Here is a 19,939-nt window from a genome sequence, read left to right as displayed (position 1 = left end):
GCCCCGAGTCCCTGCGGGGAGATGGTGGCGGGGTAGAAAAAAAAAGTTATTTACTTACTTACTTAATGCTGCAAATAAAAAACAAATTAAATAATCACCCAGTTATCGGTGATGGAAAATACCCAGAGAGAGATGTGGCCAGGTGGATTTGCTATATAGGATGCTAAGGGGAAAAAGAGAATGGGAGCAGAAGAAAAAAAGAAAACTGCAGGTAGATCTACTAAAGGCAAGGAGAGAAATGGGCATCTGTAAAGTATGAGGTTTGAAGAAGGGCTCAGTGCCTCAGCCAGGATAAGTATAGTTAGTGCTCCATATCCACAGATCCTGAATCGTTGAATTCCACAACCACAGCTTGAACATATTCCCCAAAATCAAATAAATTCCCAAATGTACACCTCAATTTTGCCATTTAATATAAGGGACACAATTTTACTACAACACTGCATATAATGGGACCTGAGCATCCATGGATTTGGGTATCCACGCAGGGTCCTGGAGTCAAACCAAGGCCCTCCTGCAACAGCCACAGCTCAGATACAGAAAGCCGCAGAGCTTGGAAAATAACTTTTTCAAGACAAATCCCTAAGTCACAGCTCACAAGGTCTAGAATGGATATTTCCAGTCCTACGTGACACAGTGACATCAAGCAAAACATCACACTGCCCTCCCCTTTCCTCCGGCTCTTTGCTGCAGTTTCATGGATGGCAGCCAGCCAAAGCACTTCATCAAAACAAACCTGCACTCAAATGGCAAGCACAGAATGTGCAGAGAAACATTAAAGGAGGTGTGTGTGTGTTGGGGGGGGGGGGAGGTTTCTCTCTTACTTGTTTCCTCCTACCCCTCCCCTGCGGGAAGTGGTTGTTTCCAACATCACACACATTCCTACATCACGAGAACCGGCAGTTTGTTAGGACACACTCCACCTTGTTTGTCTTGGCCACTAGCCTCAAAGTTACAGCTGGGTATTCAAAAGAGTCACAGCTTTGGATTCAGATAATAAATAACTGACACCCCTAAGTATTAATGAGTTTTAGAAGACATTATTTTCACGATTCATAACAAGGTTGTTTTTTTTTGCCCTCTCCAACTCTGGTAAATCTCATTGGGAATCCACTAGTCTTGTGCTTTTGCACAGAATTGCTATCCGTTTCTGTTTGTTTCATTCATATGGTGCCATTTTCATTTTCAAGCGCTGCTTCCTAAAACTGGGCCTTTCTGAATTAGCAGCTTCGTTTATACGTCCTAATGAATGAAAACTTTTGTCCCATTGACCAACATGGGTGGGCTTTCTATGCCCCCCTTCCCCTCAGTTTTAGGGCTAGAGGGTCTCACAATTTCACTGATCCTCTGGCTCTGGGAAGTCCAGGGTGAGGGAAGAACTCTTGTCAGTTGGAGGCCAGCGTGAATGTTGCAGTTAATCACCCTAATTTGCATTGAATTGCTTCATCTACTGGCTACTTTCTGCCTGGGGGCATCCTTTGTTAGCTGCCACTAATTTCCATGTCTCAGAGTTTTGCTACTAATTTACTGTTCTGATTTTTGAGTTTTTTTTAATACTGGTAGACAGATTTTGTTCATTTTCATGGTTTCCTCCTTTCTGTTGAAGTTGTCCACATGCTTGTGGATTTCAATGACTTCTCTGTGTAGTCTGACATGATAGTTGTTGGAGTGGTCAAGCATTTCCTTGTTCTCAAATAAAATACTGTGTCCAGGTTGGTTCATCAGGTGCTCTGCTATGGCTGATTTCTCTGGTTGAGTTAGTCTGACGTGCCTTTCATGTTCTTTGACTCGCGTTTGGGCGCTGCGTTTGGTGGTCCCTATGTAGACTTCTGTACTTCATCACAATCCAATCTGGAAAGAACTAGACTGCCCGAAGCCCACCTCTGCTAATGAAAACAACCAAGGTGAGCCTCTCTTTTAGACGTAAATGTAAGAATGCTTACCGTTAAGAAAGGATGCCTAGAGTTCTGCAAAACCCGGTTTTCTGTCAGGGTATGTGCCACTTCATCCTGCAGTACAATCAAAGAAGTGATGGGTTATAGCAACAACCAGAGTAATAGGATTTTGAGAGGCACAAATAAAATTCACAGATCACATTATGATTAGTAGCATTCCTAGGAGTCTTGCAAAAGAAAGTGTTTTAAAGTCAAAGTAACTCTCATCATAAAACTCCCACTCAAAGGAAATAAAGATTGAAAGTATGACAGAATGTGAACCTGAAATAATCAGAGTTGTCCTGGAGCATCTATAGATTCTACAGAAGAGTTCTCTTGAATAACATCCCGCCCACACACACACATTTTTTCAATTCATACTTTTCCCACTTTCGTGCGGGTGAAGATGAAGGAACTGATGCATTTATTACAGGTATCCTTTAAGGACAAAGATAAAAGGTTTTCCCCTGACAGTAAGTCTAGTCGTGTCTGGCTCTGGGGGTTGGTGCCCATCTCCATTTCTAAGCTGAAGATTCGGCGCTGTCCATAGATATTTCCAAGGTCATGTGGCCGGTATGATTGCATGGAGCGCTATTACCTTCCCGCCGGAGCTGTACCTATTGATCTACTCACATTTCCATTTTTTCAAACAGCTAGGTTGGCAGAAGCTGGAGCTAACAGCTGGAGCTCATCCCACTCCCCGGATTCAAACTGCCGACCTTTCGGTCAGCAAGTTCAGCAGCTCAGCAGTTTAACCTGCTGTGCCACTGGGGGCTCCTACAGGTATCCTTTACCTTCCCTTTATTCACTCCATTCTCAACTGAACAGGAACCAGGGCTGACACTATTATTATTATTATTATTATTATTATTATTATTATTATTATTATTATTATTATTATATTTATACCCTGCTTTCTCTCTCCTGCAGGAGGCTCAAAAGTGGTTTAAAATAAAAGGCATCAGCATACAATTTAAAATGTACAAATACAGTAGAGTCTCACTTATCCAAGCTAAATGGGCTGGCAGAAGCTTGTATAAGCAAATATCTTGGATAATAAGGAGGGATTAAGGAAAAGCCTATTAAACATCAAATTAGGTTATGATTTTACAAATTAAGCACCAAAACATCATGTTATACAACAAATTTGACAGAAAAAGTAGTTCAATACGCAGTAATGCTATGTAGTAATTACTGTATTTACGAATTTAGCACCAAAATATCACAATATATTGAAAACATTGACTACAAAAATGGTTTGGATAATCCAGAAACTTGGATAAGTGAGGCTTGGATAAGTGAGACTCTACTGTATGTGAACATTACAACAGGATTAAATATAAACAGTATTTTAAAAATTCCCAGTTAAAAACCATTAAAACATATTCAAAGTTAAAACAGTCCTCCAGATCCTACCTTTGCAACAATTACTTCCTTCTTCAGAATCTTCATTGCATAATACCGTCCTGTTGCTTTTTCTTTCACCAGGATGACTTTTCCAAAAGTACCTTTCCCCAATAGCTTAAGGTATTCAAATTCATTCATAGTCTGTTGGAAACACAATTCAAAGGTTACAGCTGAAACTTTAAAAAAATATACAAACTAGGCAGAATGATCAATATCCTAGAAGATCCTGTACTACAGGGAGACCAGCTATTGCCAGTTATCTTCCAAATCAAGTCAATACTGTGAATTGTCCTTTCCTGGAAGAGCAGTATGCCCATAACAGAGCTTATCACAAAATCTAGAGATACGAATCAAACTTGTTTAAATGTTTATGATAGCTGAAGTAGAGCCTTGCTGGGTGAAGCCAAAAATCCAACGAGTTCAGCCTCTTGCTCCTCACAAAAGTAATCTAGAGCACTACTTCTTAAACGGTGGGTCCTGACAACAACAGAAGTGGGAGAAGCCTACTCCTAGGAAGGGAAATCCACTCCTGAAAGAGTTATCATGGGGAAAAGGTGTCTCCACTGAAGCTTTCTCACCAATCTTTGTTTCCACGATGAGCCATTTTTTTCAAAATTCAATTCTCACGGGGACAGAAAGTGAGGTGAAATCTTCTGAACAGGGGCACAGAGAGCAAAACAAATACCATAGAGATGTTAACCCTTCCTTATACTATTCAAACCTATCTATCTATCTATCTATCTATCTATCTATGGTTGGCGTGACACTTAAAAATGTACCTGTTCTGACTTACAAAAGAATTCAACTTAAGAACAAAGTTACAGAACCTATCTTGTTCATAACTTGGGGACTGCATGCACTACATAAAAACACACCTGTTTAGCAAGCCTTGCAAATGTTCATTTGTCATCAGTAATTTTTATAACTATTTATACTGATATTTATTTATATACCCATATACCTGAAACCATGTAAACATTTCTTGGGACAAAAGAGGTCCCAAGTAGAAAAATTTAAGAAAGTGTGTTGTCAAAGGCTTTCATGGCCAGAATCACTGGGTTGCTCTGAGTTTTTTGGACTCTTTGGCCATGTTACAGAAGCATTCTCTCCTGACATTTTGCCCACATCTATGGCAGGCATCCTCAGAGGTTGTGAGGTTTGTTGGGAACTAGGCAAGTGGGGTTTATGTATCTGTGGAAAGTTCAGGGTGGGAGAAAGAACTCTTGTCTGTTTGAGGCAAGTGTGAATGTTGCAAATGATCACCTTGATCAGCATTGAATAGTCTTGCAGCTTCAAGGCCTGACTTCTTCCTACCTTGGGGAATCCTTTGTTGGGAGGTGATTAGCTGGCCCTGATTGTTTCTTGACTGAAATTCCCCTGTCTTCTGAGTGTTGTTTTTATTTACTGTCCTGATTTTAAAGTTTTTAATACTGGTAGGCAGATTTTGTTCATTTTCATGGTTTCCTCCTTTCTGTTCAATTTGTCCATATGCTTGTGGTTTTCAATGGCTTCTCTATGTAGTCTGAAATAGTGGTTGTCAAAATAGTCCAGCATGTCGGTGTTCTCAAATAATATACTGTGTCCAGGTTGGTTTATCGAGTGCTCTGCAATGGCTGACTTCTCTGGTTGAATTAGTCTGCAGTGCCTTTCATGTTCTTTGATTCGTGTTTGGGCAATGCTGTGTTTGGTAATTACCTCCAAACAAAGAATTCCTCCAGGCAGGAAGCAACCAAGCTTTGAAGCTGCAAAGTTATTCAATGCTAATCAAGGTGATTAATCGCAACATTCACACTTGCCTCAAACAGATACAAGTTCTTTCTCCCACCCTGGACATCCGACAGATACATAAGCCCCACTTGCCTAGTTCCCAACAAACCTTACAACTTCTCAGGATGTCTGCCATAGGTGTGGGTGAAATGTCAGGAGAGAATGCTTCTGGAACATGGCCATACAGTCTGGAAAACTCACAGCAACCCATTTAAGAAGATGAATTCTGTAAGCCAACAACAAGGTCATGCTGGCAATAGATGCAAAAACAAAAGATTAATTGCATCTGTAAGAAAAAAATGAGAAGGCAAACAAGATATTTGCTCAGGCCAGCTGTAAGGTTTGCGAGAGACTCCCATATAGAGGATGGAGTTCTCAATACTTCAACACACAACCTGAAACATCCGTATGCCAGTTGCCAGGAACATGAGAGTAAGTTTAGTATCACTGAGATGGTATCACATTGGCAAAGCTTCCAAGGGATCTCAAGACATGACAGATGTAGGGCAGCCTAATATCCTTCTCCAATAACTATGGCAGCTGGATGGAGGAAGTTTTTGGTCACATTTGGAAGGCACCAAGTTGGGCAAGGCTGCCCTAGTAACCTAATACTTACTACTTTGTGTTTTGGTTTCGTCATAGAAATTTCCATTTCTTCGGCACCTGAATTATCACTGGGGGAACCCGATCGAAAATCCATGATTTCCTCCTCTTGCTTTTTAAGGCTGTCTGCTACGGTTTGGATGGCTTTTGTCCATTCTTCCCTGAGAAAAACAAACATCACCAGAAGTAGTTTTGAAAAGGAATTGCACAATTAGCAAGTGATGTGACATACTTCTCTGCCAGAGGCCCTCAAGAACATCTGATGGCCATAGCAGAAAAAACATTTGACTAGACGGACGATAACAGACAGATCTCAAACAAGGAAAGAGTAAACAAGAGAATGGGGTTATGAATCTTTCTAAATAAGGAATTCAAAGGTCTTATCAGCCACTGCAAGAAAAATAACACCCTCTGCTTTGTGCTCTGACCAATCTTGTGTCAGAAAAAATGAAAACCAGACCTTTCAAGTCTGAATTGCAAACAGGGAAGAGAAGAATTCCTCCTAAGTTACTCTGAAATTAGAACACTTAAAAACTTTCAAAGGCAATAGCAGGCATATCATCAGGAGTTACTCTTTTTATTCTTATTTGTAATCGGGAAAGAAATGTATGCTATCATTGCTCTGTGTTACCGTGGATATTATACATAAATTTGCATGTTTTATATGACAGTTGGGTGTTTTATATGACATGATGGGATATTTAATCCAATGTATCTGGAAAGTATCTCCCAATTTTGGTATACCTAGTGTCCACCAGATGAGTTGGTCTCTAACTCCCACAGTTAATGAAGGGATGTTAGAAGTTGTAGTCCATTATACTACTGGGGCACTTATGTAAGTAAGGGGGGGGGGAGGTTAATATAGTTGTAAAAAAAGGTAAAGGTAAACGTTTCCCCTGACGTTAAGTCCACTTGTGTCTGACTCTGGGGGTTGGTGCTCATCTCCATTTCTAAGCTGAAGAGCCGGCGTTGTCCTTAGACACCTCCAAGGTCACGTGCCCGGCATAACTGCATGGATCGTCGTTACCTTCCTACCGGAGCGGTACCTATTGATCTACTCACATTTGCATGTTTTCGAACTGCTAGGTTGGCAGAAGCTGGAGCTAACAGCGGGCGCTTACTCCGCTCTCCGGGTTTGAACCTGGGACCTTTCGGTCTGCAAGTTCAGCAGCTCAGCGCTTTAACACACTGAGCCACCGGAGGCTCCAATATAGTTGTAGATACATAAAATTTGTGTGTGCTCACACATGCACACAGAGAAAAAACAATTCTTGGTATGAGGACCCTTCTTCTCCCACCCACGCAGCAGGAGACAAAAGTGAACTCCAAAGAAAATCAGTCTCTAAAGCCCACAGTCCCAAAGCAATAAAAAAGCTTTGAGCAGGAGCTGCACACTAATAATGCTGAACGTTTACATCTGCTTTTGCAAGTTGCTCTTGTATTTAAGTCTGAAGGAAACATACCGCTCCTCCGGAGTCTCCACATGAAACGTCCTTTCAATTACTGTGGTCCACTGGAGGCATCTGATGATGAATGTGTTTGGTTTAGGTCTCTCTGTTTTCATCAGCTGGCACTCTAACACAGATCGAGAGAGGAAAGTCATGGTAAGTAAGCAGGTTTAAATAATCATTTGTCTTTATTCTTATCTCGCAAACTGTTGCGATTAATCAGGCATGAAAATCTCCATAAGTAGCTCTTCAGAAGAGGCGGTATACGGGGCTACAGATGAACAGAGCAGCTTAGAGGCAAGAATCTTTGATTTTATGGAAGATCCTTCAAACTGGGCCCAAAACATCAGATCAATACAAGTTCAGTAAAAAGGCCTCATGTGTATTTCATAAAGGTCACTATTCATAGGACAGAGGTGTAGCAAAGTTGAAGAGTGCACAAATTTGCACTGAATTCCTGTGTCTACCCAGTCGCTCCAAGATGTATTCATGAGAAGCCACCAACATATTCTAGAAGGAACACAAAAATCAAAGCACCCTCAACAGACGGCCATCCAGCCTCTGCTTAAGAACCTTCAGAGAAGATTCCACCATGCTCTGAGGCAACATATTCCACTGCCAAACAGTTCTTACCATCATTAGTAATTGCTCCCTTGTATCCTAGTCTCCAGAGCAGCAGAAAACAAGCCTCCCTTCTCAACGTGACAGTGTTCAAATATTTAAAGATGGCAATCACGTCTGCCCTCAGTTTCTTTTATCCAAACCGAACAGACCCAACTTCCTCATCTGTTCCTCATAGGGCTTGGTTTCCAAACGTTTGATCACTTTGGTGGCCCTTCTCTGGACACGTTCCAGCTTGTCAATATCCCTCTTGAATTAAGGTGCCCAGTAATCCAGATCAGGTCTGACCAAAGTAAAATAGAGTGAGACTATTATTTCCCTTGATCTAGACCACGGGTTCTCAATATGTGGGTTTCCAGATGTTTTGGCCTTCAACTCCCATAAATCCTAACAGCTGGTAAATGGGCGGGGATTACTGGAAGTTGTAGGCCAAAACACCTCAACACAGGTTGAGAACCACTGATCTAGACACTGTATTCCTACTGATGCAGCTACAGGACAGTGAGATTTTTTTCTTCAGGTGTCAGGATAAAGAAATATTGGTATTTGCTTTTGACCACCACTCAAAGGGCATGAAACTGAGTATATTGAGGTACAAAGATACTGGATTGTTGGAAAAAGTCATTCTGGGGAAGGACAAAAGCAACTGAATGGTTTTACGCAATGAAGCTCATGGAGAAGGAAGTAATTGTTGCAAGGAAAGCCCATTATATTTTTCTCAGAATGAGAAACTAACTTGAGTAGGAAAAAGTGAACTTGAGTAGGAAAAAATGAAGTAGCGGCTTGAAGAAAACAAAGCAAGAGCACGTTTGGTACAGGGTTGGGCCAGAATCAAGTGGCAGAGTATACTCTTTGTGTATAAAAGTTTCCAACTTCAATCATTGGAATATCTGTTTAAAGAATCTCAAATAGCAGAGCAAAACTTAAGAAAGCTGGTATTACTGAAAGTACGCATCCCTGTACTTGAAGAATCTCAAGGCATTTGACTTTCAGTCATGTTTGAGGTTCTGACCAGGAACATATCATCCACAATCTTATTGTATCTTGAAAATATTATGACGAGATAATCCAAAATTAAGCAAAATGAAGCCAGAGGGTGAGACCCCAAGATCAGAAAGAATCTCACCAACATTGAGGAGCAAAAAACAAGTTCACAAATCCTAGTAACTCAGTTATGGCCCAGTACTAGCCTGGTGATGATCAGCTGCTGGAATGCAGAATTGATGAGAATCATAGAATCATAGAGTTGGAAGAGACCTCACGGGCCATCCAGAAATATGAAGCTATCCCATGCCAGGTCACCTCTCCTCTTTCCTGCAGTGAGTAGCATCAGAAATGCTGCACATACCACATAACTCTGCATCACTGTCAGCCAATAAAAATTCTTTTAAAGAGTTATCACCAAGCGCTAAATTAACCTGGCCTTCAGGGAAACAGTCCTGCTTACACAGTAGGTTTGAAATCTCAGGGCATTAATGAAGACATAAACATGATCCACTATCAAGAGAATCCAATTCACTTGGACTTGCAGTCGCACACTTTTTTGGATGCTTGCCACTTCTACTCTGGCATTGTCAAGGGTAACGTTATTAGTGCGGCAACTTAAAGAGCATGCTTGCTTTTAAAACTAAAAGCTTTTAATCTGCATACTTACAGCGAGATTAAATATTTATTGCCATTGGCTGGATTTCTTCTCCTCATCCCTTTCCCACCCCTCATCTCCTCTTTCATTCTCAGTTACTGCGATTCGGGGCACATACTTTCTGCCTCATTTGCTGCTGAAATTGTGAAGTTCTCAATGACTACTTTTGTAACTTTTTTTTTTTTTTTTTTTACAAAAAATCATCCAGAAGATCCAGATTTTCATTCATGGCACGCCAAGGTTATATCACATCCTACTAAAAGAACACAATTAGATTTAAAGAGGGTATTAAACAAGTAATGAAAAGGAGAAGTTGCAATGAGATAAGCAACTCACTTTCCCCATTTAGTCCAAACCAGCACCACAAGGAAAGTAAGAAAAGACTCAATAAAGAAAGTGTTGATACTGCAGGAGTATGTTGTGACTTCACAAACCAAAGAAGGGTGCAAAAAAAAATTATTCTACTCTAAAAGAATGACTCTGCTCATTGGTCCATTTACAGACAATCAAGAGGTCTGTGTGGTCATAAACTGCTGTTTATCAAGTTACTTAGGCTACAAACCCACAGGGATATGGGAACTATAGTCTTTAAACAACCTTCTATCAAACTCTGGATTATCATACAGCATCCTCCTCTTGCCAGGCAAATGCCAACTCCGCCAGGAAGAATGTGAATTGGGGAACAATGAATCCAACTTCAACAACACATCTGAAATCACTAATACTATCCCAACTAAAGCTGCAGCTACTTTTAACAAATATGGATAACACTGGCCAACACACATTTGGTACCTCAAATATTAGCATTGCTTCTGGATATATTGGATCTGCTGATTCCAAAAATGGCACCAGATTTCCTCTGGCAGTTCTAGTTTTTGAGATACAGAACATATGCCATATGCCATATACTAGTTGCCATGTCCTTGCCCATCGAAAACAATGATAACCATATCTAAGAAACTAGAACTGCTACAGTCTATCCAATGCAATTTTCTGAATCAGTGCCCCCCCCCCCCAAAACCCCCGGAACAGGCCTAAAAACCAAGACACAAAGATTTATTTATTTATTTTAGGCTGTGAACCATTTGTTTTATTTATTTGGCTTCCTCAAAAACTTACACCTGACATTTCACACAGCTCATGAAGGATACAATAAAGCAAAGCATATAATCAATATGGCATCATAAGGAATCAATAAGTAAGAAGCACTTGCAAAGTGCTTATTCTGCCATACCATTAGTTGTAACCTTAGTTCACACAGTTGCTTGGGATGCATAGCTCCTTTGTGACCAAGATGGTTCTGCAGAAGTTAGTATTGCTTATTCAAAAGGATTGTTCATCATATTCACGACTCAGAAAACCTACTTTTTAACCAATAACCCCAATAATCTCCAGTCAGCATGGCTACTGGTTGCAGGGTCTGAGCAGATTTACACAAAAATCACCAAGAAACTAAGTGAATACCTGTCAGCAGAAAGAAAAAGAGAGGACCAACTATGTGATCCACATTTTCCACATGGAGATACTGATTAGTCAAGATTGGCAGTGTTTCTAGGTTTTCTGGACTATAGACACAGAATGGGGAATAAATCTACATGTACAATGAACTAGACAGGCTCTTTGACTTACCATCATATTTTCGATTTCTATGCATGACTGTGAAATCTGGACAGTGAAGAAAACTGATTGGAAGAAATGTGAAATATGGTGCTAAAGAAGGGTTCTAAGGCAGGTTGCCTCAAACTCTGGCCTTCCAGCTGTTTGGGTCTCCAACTCCTAGAATTCCTGACCATTGAGCAAGATGGGTAAGGCTTCTATGAGTTGGAGGCTCAAACAACTGCAGGGCTGGAGTATGAAGATGCCTGATCTAAGGACTGCTAAAAAGACAAAGGAATGCATCCTAGAGCCAATCAGGCTTCACTAGAAACAAAGATGACTAAACGGAAACTGTCATATGTTGGCCATATCATGAGAAGGCATTGCTCACTAGAAAAGAATGCATGCCAAGGTAGGAAAAGAATAAAATTGGATAGCTGGATAGACTTAATGAAGGTAGCCAGAGTCTTGGATCTGGAAGAAATGAACCTATTGATAAGCATGTGACTTGGGAGTTCTATCATTCGTGGGGTCGCCTTAAATAGAATTAGACTTGATGGCAATTAACAACTTCAACCGCCTTGCATAGGCCTTCCTTTCAGTCCCACCATCTTCACAGGTATGGCTGGTAGGATCACAAGATAGGACCTTGTCTATGAAAGCACCTAGGCTCTTGAATTCTCTTCCTATGGAGTTAAGCATTGCAATCTCCTTGCTGTTCTCCTATCACCAAGCAGGAGGAACTACAATTACCTACAGAAATGTATTCTCTAGGAAACTATAGGTTTCCAATTGGGACTATAGTGGGAGTTGCCCACAAGGCTACAATGGTGGGCCTAAAAGTTCCTACAGAGAATGTATTCATGAAATACATAATCAAACCCATGAATGATAAACTTGCAAATATGGAGAGATGGCTATAATCTAAAGCTGAAGCGGAGAATACTTGGCATACTCTGGTTTGCCTTCAGTCTTCCTCAGCCTAGCCAACAGTAAAGGACTGTGAGGGCTGTAGGATCCCCAATCCTAAATTTAAGAGAGTAAAGAGGGAGTGACATAAGCAGAGACTGAGCAAACACCCGGAATTACTCTGACCTCAAGTGTGACATTCCATTATTGTTTTTCGATACAACGAAAGGAATGAGGCCCATTAAAATCGACATGTTTCCTCTAAATCAGCGTTGCCCTGTTGATATTTGCTAAGCTTGCTGATCCAGCAATCTTCAAAAGCACACAGCAAGATGAATAATAAGAGATTTGTCAGTTAATAACCACTATAATTCAAGTGTGTCACACAGAAATGTTTTGTTTAGTGAACAATATGCTATCTAATTACCCTGCTCAATCATTACAAAACACATCAAGAAAGGAAGAAAGCTTCATTTGAGGAGGGGGGAAAACTTGTACAGTACTTCAAAGAGCAAGGAAAGTCTTGCCATGCACTACGAGTTACATTCTGAAGCATATCTCACTGAAATTGATGGCTTTTAACAAAGTAAAGAACAAGGTTTCATTAACAGAAACAAAGGAATAGCTTCAACGAATATATGTGTGTGCATGTGCCTTTGAGTCGCCTGTCAACTTATTGCAACTCCATGAATTTCACACATTTCTCTTAGGCATGGGATTTTCAAAAATATTTTTGCCAGTTCCTTCCCTTGAAATATAGCATTCAACACCTGGTATTCCTTGGCAGTCTCCCATCCAAGTACTAACCAGGGCTCAGCTTCCAAGATCAGATGGGGTCTAGTGGCTTTAGAGCAGGCATGGGCAAACTTTGGCCCTCCAGGTCTTTTGGACTCCAATTCCCACAATTCCTAATTGTGGGAGTTGAAATCCAAATCTCCTGGAGGGTCGAAGTTTGCCCATGCCTGCTTTAGGGTAACCACCAATAGTTTCCATCAATTTCTTTCACTGTGTCCGAGCATGCAAGATGCAATCACTGGGGCAAATCCAATGGTGCAAAAAAACAAACAATTATCTGATCATCCTGATTCATTTAGTGGGGACATTTGTGTGCAACCTACAATCCAAGTGTCATGACGCTAATGACATTTTTAAACTGAATGCTATTTATGTTTGAATCTAAGGACAAACAAGTGTCTAAGCTGTTGGAAGGATGACACCAAAACAATCTCTGCTGTCCTAAGAGGCTGCCCCATGTTTCTGGGAATACCAAAACACTGATTCCTATATTATTTTGTTGTCAGTTTGATCAACAGATTAGTTGATAAATACATTGATCCATCCAATCTTGATGTCCTCTTCTATGCTATTCCGATGAGTCATTATTTTCAATCTGTAAGGAAGGGTGACATGCTAAAATTACCCGTAAGACACTAATGCTTTTACAAGTAGTTTTGCTAAGTTGTCAATAATTCCATAAATGCGATCCTTATTGATGTTATCACTAGGTATGGCTATAACGACACTCCATGCAGTCATGCTGGCCACATGACCTGGAGATGTCTATGGACAACGCTGGCTCTTCGGCTTAGAAATGGAGATGAGCACCAACCCCCAGAGTCGGTCATGACTGGACTTAACGTTAGGGGAAACCTTTACCTTTATCTTATGGCTATATTATGATCATGTATTTCCTTGGCAATTTTTTCTCTGCAGCTTCCTCCACCTCTATATACATGCTGTTCAGTCCTTGGACTCAAGAAACCTTATCAACATGGTCAGTCATGTCTTGGCACCAGATGGGGCCAAAGAGTGGTCTGTGAAGATCACATACTGACTCTACTCCCAGACAGAAAGAAAAGCAGAATGCAAACATTGTAAGTAATTTCTTTTGTGAGATGGGAGAAAATGTGGCGGTAGCAAAGTTACCATTTAGCAAGCAGTTTATTTCCATTATCTATACCGTAGGCCTTTCACTTTTGCAGAAGTTAAGGATGCAAGACCTTTTAGAAGTTGAAAAAACATGAAAAAAAAGAGAGAGAACACCTTCCTAGGAATCTTTAGATCCTCCAGCATGACTCTACTAACAACTTCTAGCAAAATTTGACTGTAAAGTAATCACATTAGTTGACCAAGAGATTCCAAGAGAGAACGTATTACTCATATTACAGCAAATAAACAATTCCGCAAAAGTTAAACCTGCAAATTTGAAGGACCAACTATATTTTTTTAAAGTAATTTGCTTGATGTTATTTACTGCCCATTCATTTCTTGTCTCTTCCTTTTTCTTTTTAAAAGCAATCAGCTTAGTATTGATAACAAATTGGCATGAAACTGGAAAGGTTCATGTCAAATTGCTTATAACATGGCACAAAGATGCCTTCGTAATGTGACTAGAAAAATTTAACTTGTCAGTGGAGTAATCACTGCATTATTTCTAAAAGGCAACTCACTTGAACAACTGCTACCAGAAATACACTATTTTTGTAACACCTTTTATATAATGTTTTTGCAAGAGCAAATAGCATCACATTTAATGGGCTTATTATAAACTACTAAGTCTTCTGCCTATCACTACTACACTTCATATTTTTCTCGTAAAGGCGTGGAAGCATAAATTTAAAAGGCATGAAATGTAAACTACTCCAAAGAGTCTTTTTCACATTTCCCTCTTGTTGTTTCGGGTCTTTCAAAAGTAAGTAGGACAGTGCAGGCATTTCTGATGTGAGCAGACACCAAGGCATTCAGATGCAAATGGCTGTTGTGGTGTTGAGAGCCATCCAGTATTATCCTAGCGACTTCCTAGAATGTCAAAATATTTACTCTCCTCCAAGCGCTTAAAGCGAGAAGAGAGTCGGATTTCAAGGGGATGGAGGTGTCAAACGCCGCTCCCCCTTCTGATGACACCATGACATGAATCAATAATGCTGAGAAAGGAAACTTCAGTCTTCATTTGTCACTAGAGGATGTTCAAGGACATTGAGGGAGGTGGGGGAAGGCAGCCACAAAGCACTGCTAAAGGCTGCTTTGGAAATGGCAAGCAAATGGCGAAATCCACTTGTTACAGTCCATGGCTGCGTTTATAAACATTACATAGATACTCTACTGCAACTACGTCAAAAAAACAACAGTCCAAACCCCCTTAATGTAAGTTGGAGGACGTTTCCAGAGCAAGAACTCGTAAAGTTTTTGACTAAACCCACAAAATGATGCCCAGATATAAGAAACTTCGATAGGAGAGATGAAGGGCCCCAAGATAAGAAATGCTTGCTGCATACATAGTTTTTTTTTGCTTGGCACTTGCAGAATTTTTTGTAGGAGATGTTACAACATAAATTACATTGCTAATCACGATTCCTCGTTCTATACATCCTTGGTTGCGCCTGCACTGTAAAAATAATGCAGTTTTGTATCACTTTAACAGCCATGGCTCAACGCTATGGAATCTTGGGAGTTGTAGTTTGGCAAGGCAGAAATATTCTTTGGCAGAGAAGGCTGCTGAATGTAACTCTTTTTATTTATTTATTATTTATTTATTTACTACATTTACATCCCGCCCTTCTCACCCCGAAGGGGACTCAGAGCGGCTTACAAATTAAATTTACATACAATATTATATTATTAGCATAGCACAATACTGGCAATAAATTACTATATTGTACTATATCAATATATTGTAATATTATTATTACATGTAATATATAATATATAATTAACATTATTATATTGTATTATTAGTATTTTTAAATTATTAGTATTTTTAAATGCTTTAATTGTTTAATATGTATTAATTTTAAAATTTTAACTGTTTTTAAGTCATTGTTTGTATGTTTTCACGGCATCTAATGGTTGCCATACGTAAGCTGCCTTGAGTCCCCTTCGGGGTAGAGAAAGGCAGGGTAGAAATAAGGTGAATAAATAAATAATAATGAATAAAGGCATTTTAAAACTATTACTCCAGTGATTCTATCTTCCTTATTTATGTATGTGAGCTATTTTACTAGGCAGCATTTACTCAAAAGCCGGTGGAGAGCCAGCATGGTGTAGTGGTTTGAATCCCTTGCTCAACCATGAAAGCCCACTGGTTGACCTTGGGAGAAAAATACAATTAAGTAAATAATAAAAGCTCAATGGTGTAAGGGAGTTTATACCCAGATTTAATATGTATTATGAATACAGGATATTATCAAACTACTGAGCTTAAATCACACCTGAAAACATTTTACTCAGTGAGGGACCTGGAAGGTTATTGCCAGAAAGTACTTACGAGCCACTGAGAAGTTGTTTAAGGGGGACTCCCGTTGGTCCACATCTTGTGGTCGTTCCTTGTAACCAATGAATGTTCCATCATTCTTCAATAGGAAATATCTTGGCCTCCATGTTTTAATGTATTCTCCTGGCAAGAGAAAAATAAACATTTTTTAAAAAAATAGTGACTACACGTGGAACATTTTATAGAAAGCCAAAATGGTCAATGCAAATAAAGAACAATGCCCTTTCCCCCAATACTGGAATGTCTAATCATCACAAAACATCAAAAGGGAAGACAGTATAATGTTCATCTAAAGTTCAAACACCTGTTGACTCATGAAGCTGAATGAAGTCTATTTCAGCTCAATCTCCCTTATAGAGTAAATTCAGAAGAAATGGACAACAAGCTACTGTATGACCCCCACATCGACAGGAAATACGTCCCTGGACTTCACATGGAAATGCAAAACCCCAGATAATAGTGAACCATAACTTCTGACCAAAGAATACCAGGACTTACAAAATGCCTAGAGATGATATATTTTGTTATATGTGGATAAATGAGCGGAACATGGCACTGCCTCCTTCTCCTGCCATTTGGTCTGCTTCTCCGCCCCACCACCCGCACCCGACTGAGACCACCGCCACTGTAAATCATATATTTTATTATTTATAATATTATTTTACTGTTTATTAAAAAACTGCACAACAGCGAGTCCGCGAAAAGCGAACTGCGAAGTAGTGAGGGAACACTGTAATCCAAAATTCTCGACATGGGTGGCTGAGATACTGACCCACTTGTTTTCTGATAGTTCAATGTATAGTTCAATGTCCAAACTTAAAACTTTTTGTGCTGCAAAGTCCGATTTTTCCTTTGCAACTGTTATCCCTGGATAGTGTGTTGAGTATGTAGTTGGTTCTGAAATATAGGGATCTCCTGGTTGAGTATTCCTTATCCCAAAATCTTAAGACTAGAAGTGTTTTGAATTTTGTCAGATTTTGACATATACATGTATAAACAGATACCTTGAAGAAGTCTAAATACATTGCTGTTTCATATATATATATATATATATATATATATATATATATACACACACACACACACACACACACACATACATACACACACACATACACACACACACATATATATACACATATATATACACACACATACACACACACACACACACATATATATATACCTTATACACATAACCTGAAGGTAGTTTTATATACGATATTTTAATTTTTTCGCATGAAACACATCTGTCTACCCCCAGAGATCAAGGTGTCACTATCTCAGCTACCCAAGCAGACAACTTTGGATTTTGGACTATTCTGGATTTCGGAATTCTGGATTATAGATACTATACCTCTACTAACATTAAATTTGCTCTCTAAGTGGAGATGCTTATATAGCCTAGACAGTTTTACCCATGTGTAAAAGGAAGGCACTGGGTAGCTTGGGGGAACCCCAAAACTTACAGAAGTACAACAAATATTTAGGAAAAACCCCTAAAGGGGTATCCCCTCCACAAATAAACAAATCTCAGTTGAGTGACAAGTTAAGTATGTTCACCACAGGACAAATTACAATGGGAGTAGAAAAGAGAAGGAGAACAGAATGGCACAATACTAGCTATCTGGGAATAGATTAGACAGCAGGGAACTCCAGGTAGGATTACGAAGAAATCCTGCCTAAAACACTGGAAAGCCAAAGTTGACAATATAATATTAGCTTAAGCACTTTGATTCAGCCTAGGGAAGCTTTTGGTGTTCTAACTGAGTGTAGTGCAGATAGAATTAATGTTGGTTATTGCCTAATAGCTGGACTAGTCCATTTAGTGGAGGTGATTGCAATAAGTGAAATCATCTTCTCTCCACTCCCTTCCTCCCCACCCATACAGGTCATCTGGGCTTGTCTGGAATGAGTATATAGGTCAGTCTAGCGCCATGTAGACTGGAAGCTACCTGATGTTGAGTCAGACCCTTAGTCCTCCTGCCCGTCTTGTTCACACTGAGTGGCATAGTTGTCTCAACAGGGTTTGAAGGAGAAGAAAGATCCCCTAAGACCACCTAGAGATGGGAGGGACCTAACCCAAATGTTCTCAGTCATGGAGCTCCAGTCCTATAAACTCAAAGGGGACAGAATTAATCTGCTTTCACATTACTTTAACTACCATGGTTCAACATTTTGGAATCATGGTGGTTATAGTTTGGGCAAAGAAGGCTGGAGACTTTGTAAGCTTACAAGTCCCATGGTTCCACAGGATTAAGCCATGGCAGTTCAAGTGGTGTCAAACTGCATTAATTCTATAATGTAGATGCACCCATAGAGTTGGAAGTGACTCTATAGGTCATTGAGTCCAACCTCCTATTCAGAAAAGGAGCATCAGCTAGAGCAACAATTCTCTTTTCTCTCGTTTTTACCCGTGTCCACCTTTACATTTACAGTAGAGTCTCACTTATCCAACATTCGCTTATCCAACATTCTGGATTATCCAACTCAGTGTGCCTTTTAGTAGTCAATGTTTTTGTAGTCAATGTTTTCAATACATTGTGATGTTTTGGTAATAAATTCATAAATACAGTAATTACTACATAGCACTGCGTATTGAACTACTTTTTCTGTCAAATTTGTTGTTAAACATGATGTTTTGGTGCTTAATTTGTAAAATCATAATGTAATTTGATGTTTAATAGGCTTTTCCTTACTCCCTACTTATTATCCAACATATTCGCTTATCCAACGTTCTTCCGGCCCGTTTATGTTGGATAAGTGAGACTCTAATGTACTACATGTGGATATTGCCCAATACCACCCTAGACATAGTATATGATTTAAAATATATTTTATGTAGTGTGCATCTTGTCATAAATCACCCTGTCTTAACACTCATCTCTTGCACTCTCCGCCTCCTCTCTTCACTTCCTTCCCACCCTCTACATAAAAACACGTCTTGTGCTCGCTAAAGAGCATGTGCTGGTTGCGCCAATGACAAGTACTTGGAGAAACTGATTTTTACTTTGTCTGACATTGGAGGAAGGCATCCTGGGGGAAGCTATTTAGCACCATTCTTTTGCAGGGACTGGTCAGTCCTCAATGGTATGCACACATATACACATAGAGCCTTGCCTATCTTTTTTCACATTTGTTGTTGGTGACTTTTTTTGACCCCCATCAATCCCTCCCACCACAACCCTCCTCCCAAAGTCACATATCTCAGTCTAAGCCAGAAAATCCCCAGAGGGTTGTTGTCCAAGCTCCTTTTGGAGACGACAAGGGTATATGAGTCCATCATCTCTCCAGAGTCAACAATTGGTTCCACTGCTAAAACCTCTTGCCATCAAGAAATCCCTTCTAATGTTCAATGTAAATTTATCTTCCTGGAACTTAAAATCATTATGTTAATAAATAGGTGGGATTGCATAAAAATCACTGGATTAACACCAAGTTAACACCTATATAAACATGTATAGGTCAAGAAATTTTACCCAAAAAAAGTAAAGGTAAAGGTTTTCCACTGACGTTAAGTCTAGTCATGTCCGACTCTGGGTGGTGGTGCTCATCTCCATTTCTAAGGCGAAGAGCCGGCATTGTCCATAGTTGCCTCCTAGGTCATGACCGGCATGACTGAATGGAGCAACGTTACCCCTCTCCCCAAAAAAACCAACCCAAAAATCTTGAATCAACATATTCATGGGTCTTGTATCTTATCACTTATCAAATAAGGAACCAAACCCTTCTCTGAGTAGAG

General features: G+C 39.8%; 1 protein-coding gene across 1 annotated transcript in view; it reads right to left on the bottom strand.

Annotated features, from left to right (window-relative positions):
* akt1 (AKT serine/threonine kinase 1) overlaps nucleotides 1-19,939 on the bottom strand; it is a 141,811-nt gene that overhangs the window by 40,314 nt on the left and 81,558 nt on the right. Inside the window, exons 3-7 of the mRNA XM_062968556.1 lie at nucleotides 16,192-16,320; nucleotides 7,175-7,286; nucleotides 5,725-5,872; nucleotides 3,351-3,482; nucleotides 1,944-2,009 (exon numbers count right to left, since the gene is read on the bottom strand). Of these exons, the coding sequence (XP_062824626.1) occupies nucleotides 1,944-2,009; nucleotides 3,351-3,482; nucleotides 5,725-5,872; nucleotides 7,175-7,286; nucleotides 16,192-16,320 (587 nt within the window). The remainder of the gene's footprint in view (nucleotides 1-1,943; nucleotides 2,010-3,350; nucleotides 3,483-5,724; nucleotides 5,873-7,174; nucleotides 7,287-16,191; nucleotides 16,321-19,939) is intronic.

This window comes from Anolis carolinensis, chromosome 1 (assembly GCF_035594765.1).
Source record: "Anolis carolinensis isolate JA03-04 chromosome 1, rAnoCar3.1.pri, whole genome shotgun sequence".
In the NCBI taxonomy this organism is placed as follows: domain Eukaryota; kingdom Metazoa; phylum Chordata; class Lepidosauria; order Squamata; family Dactyloidae; genus Anolis; species Anolis carolinensis.
The sequence above is the reverse complement of the archived record's forward strand: the minus strand, read 5'-3'. Positions and strand labels throughout refer to the sequence as shown.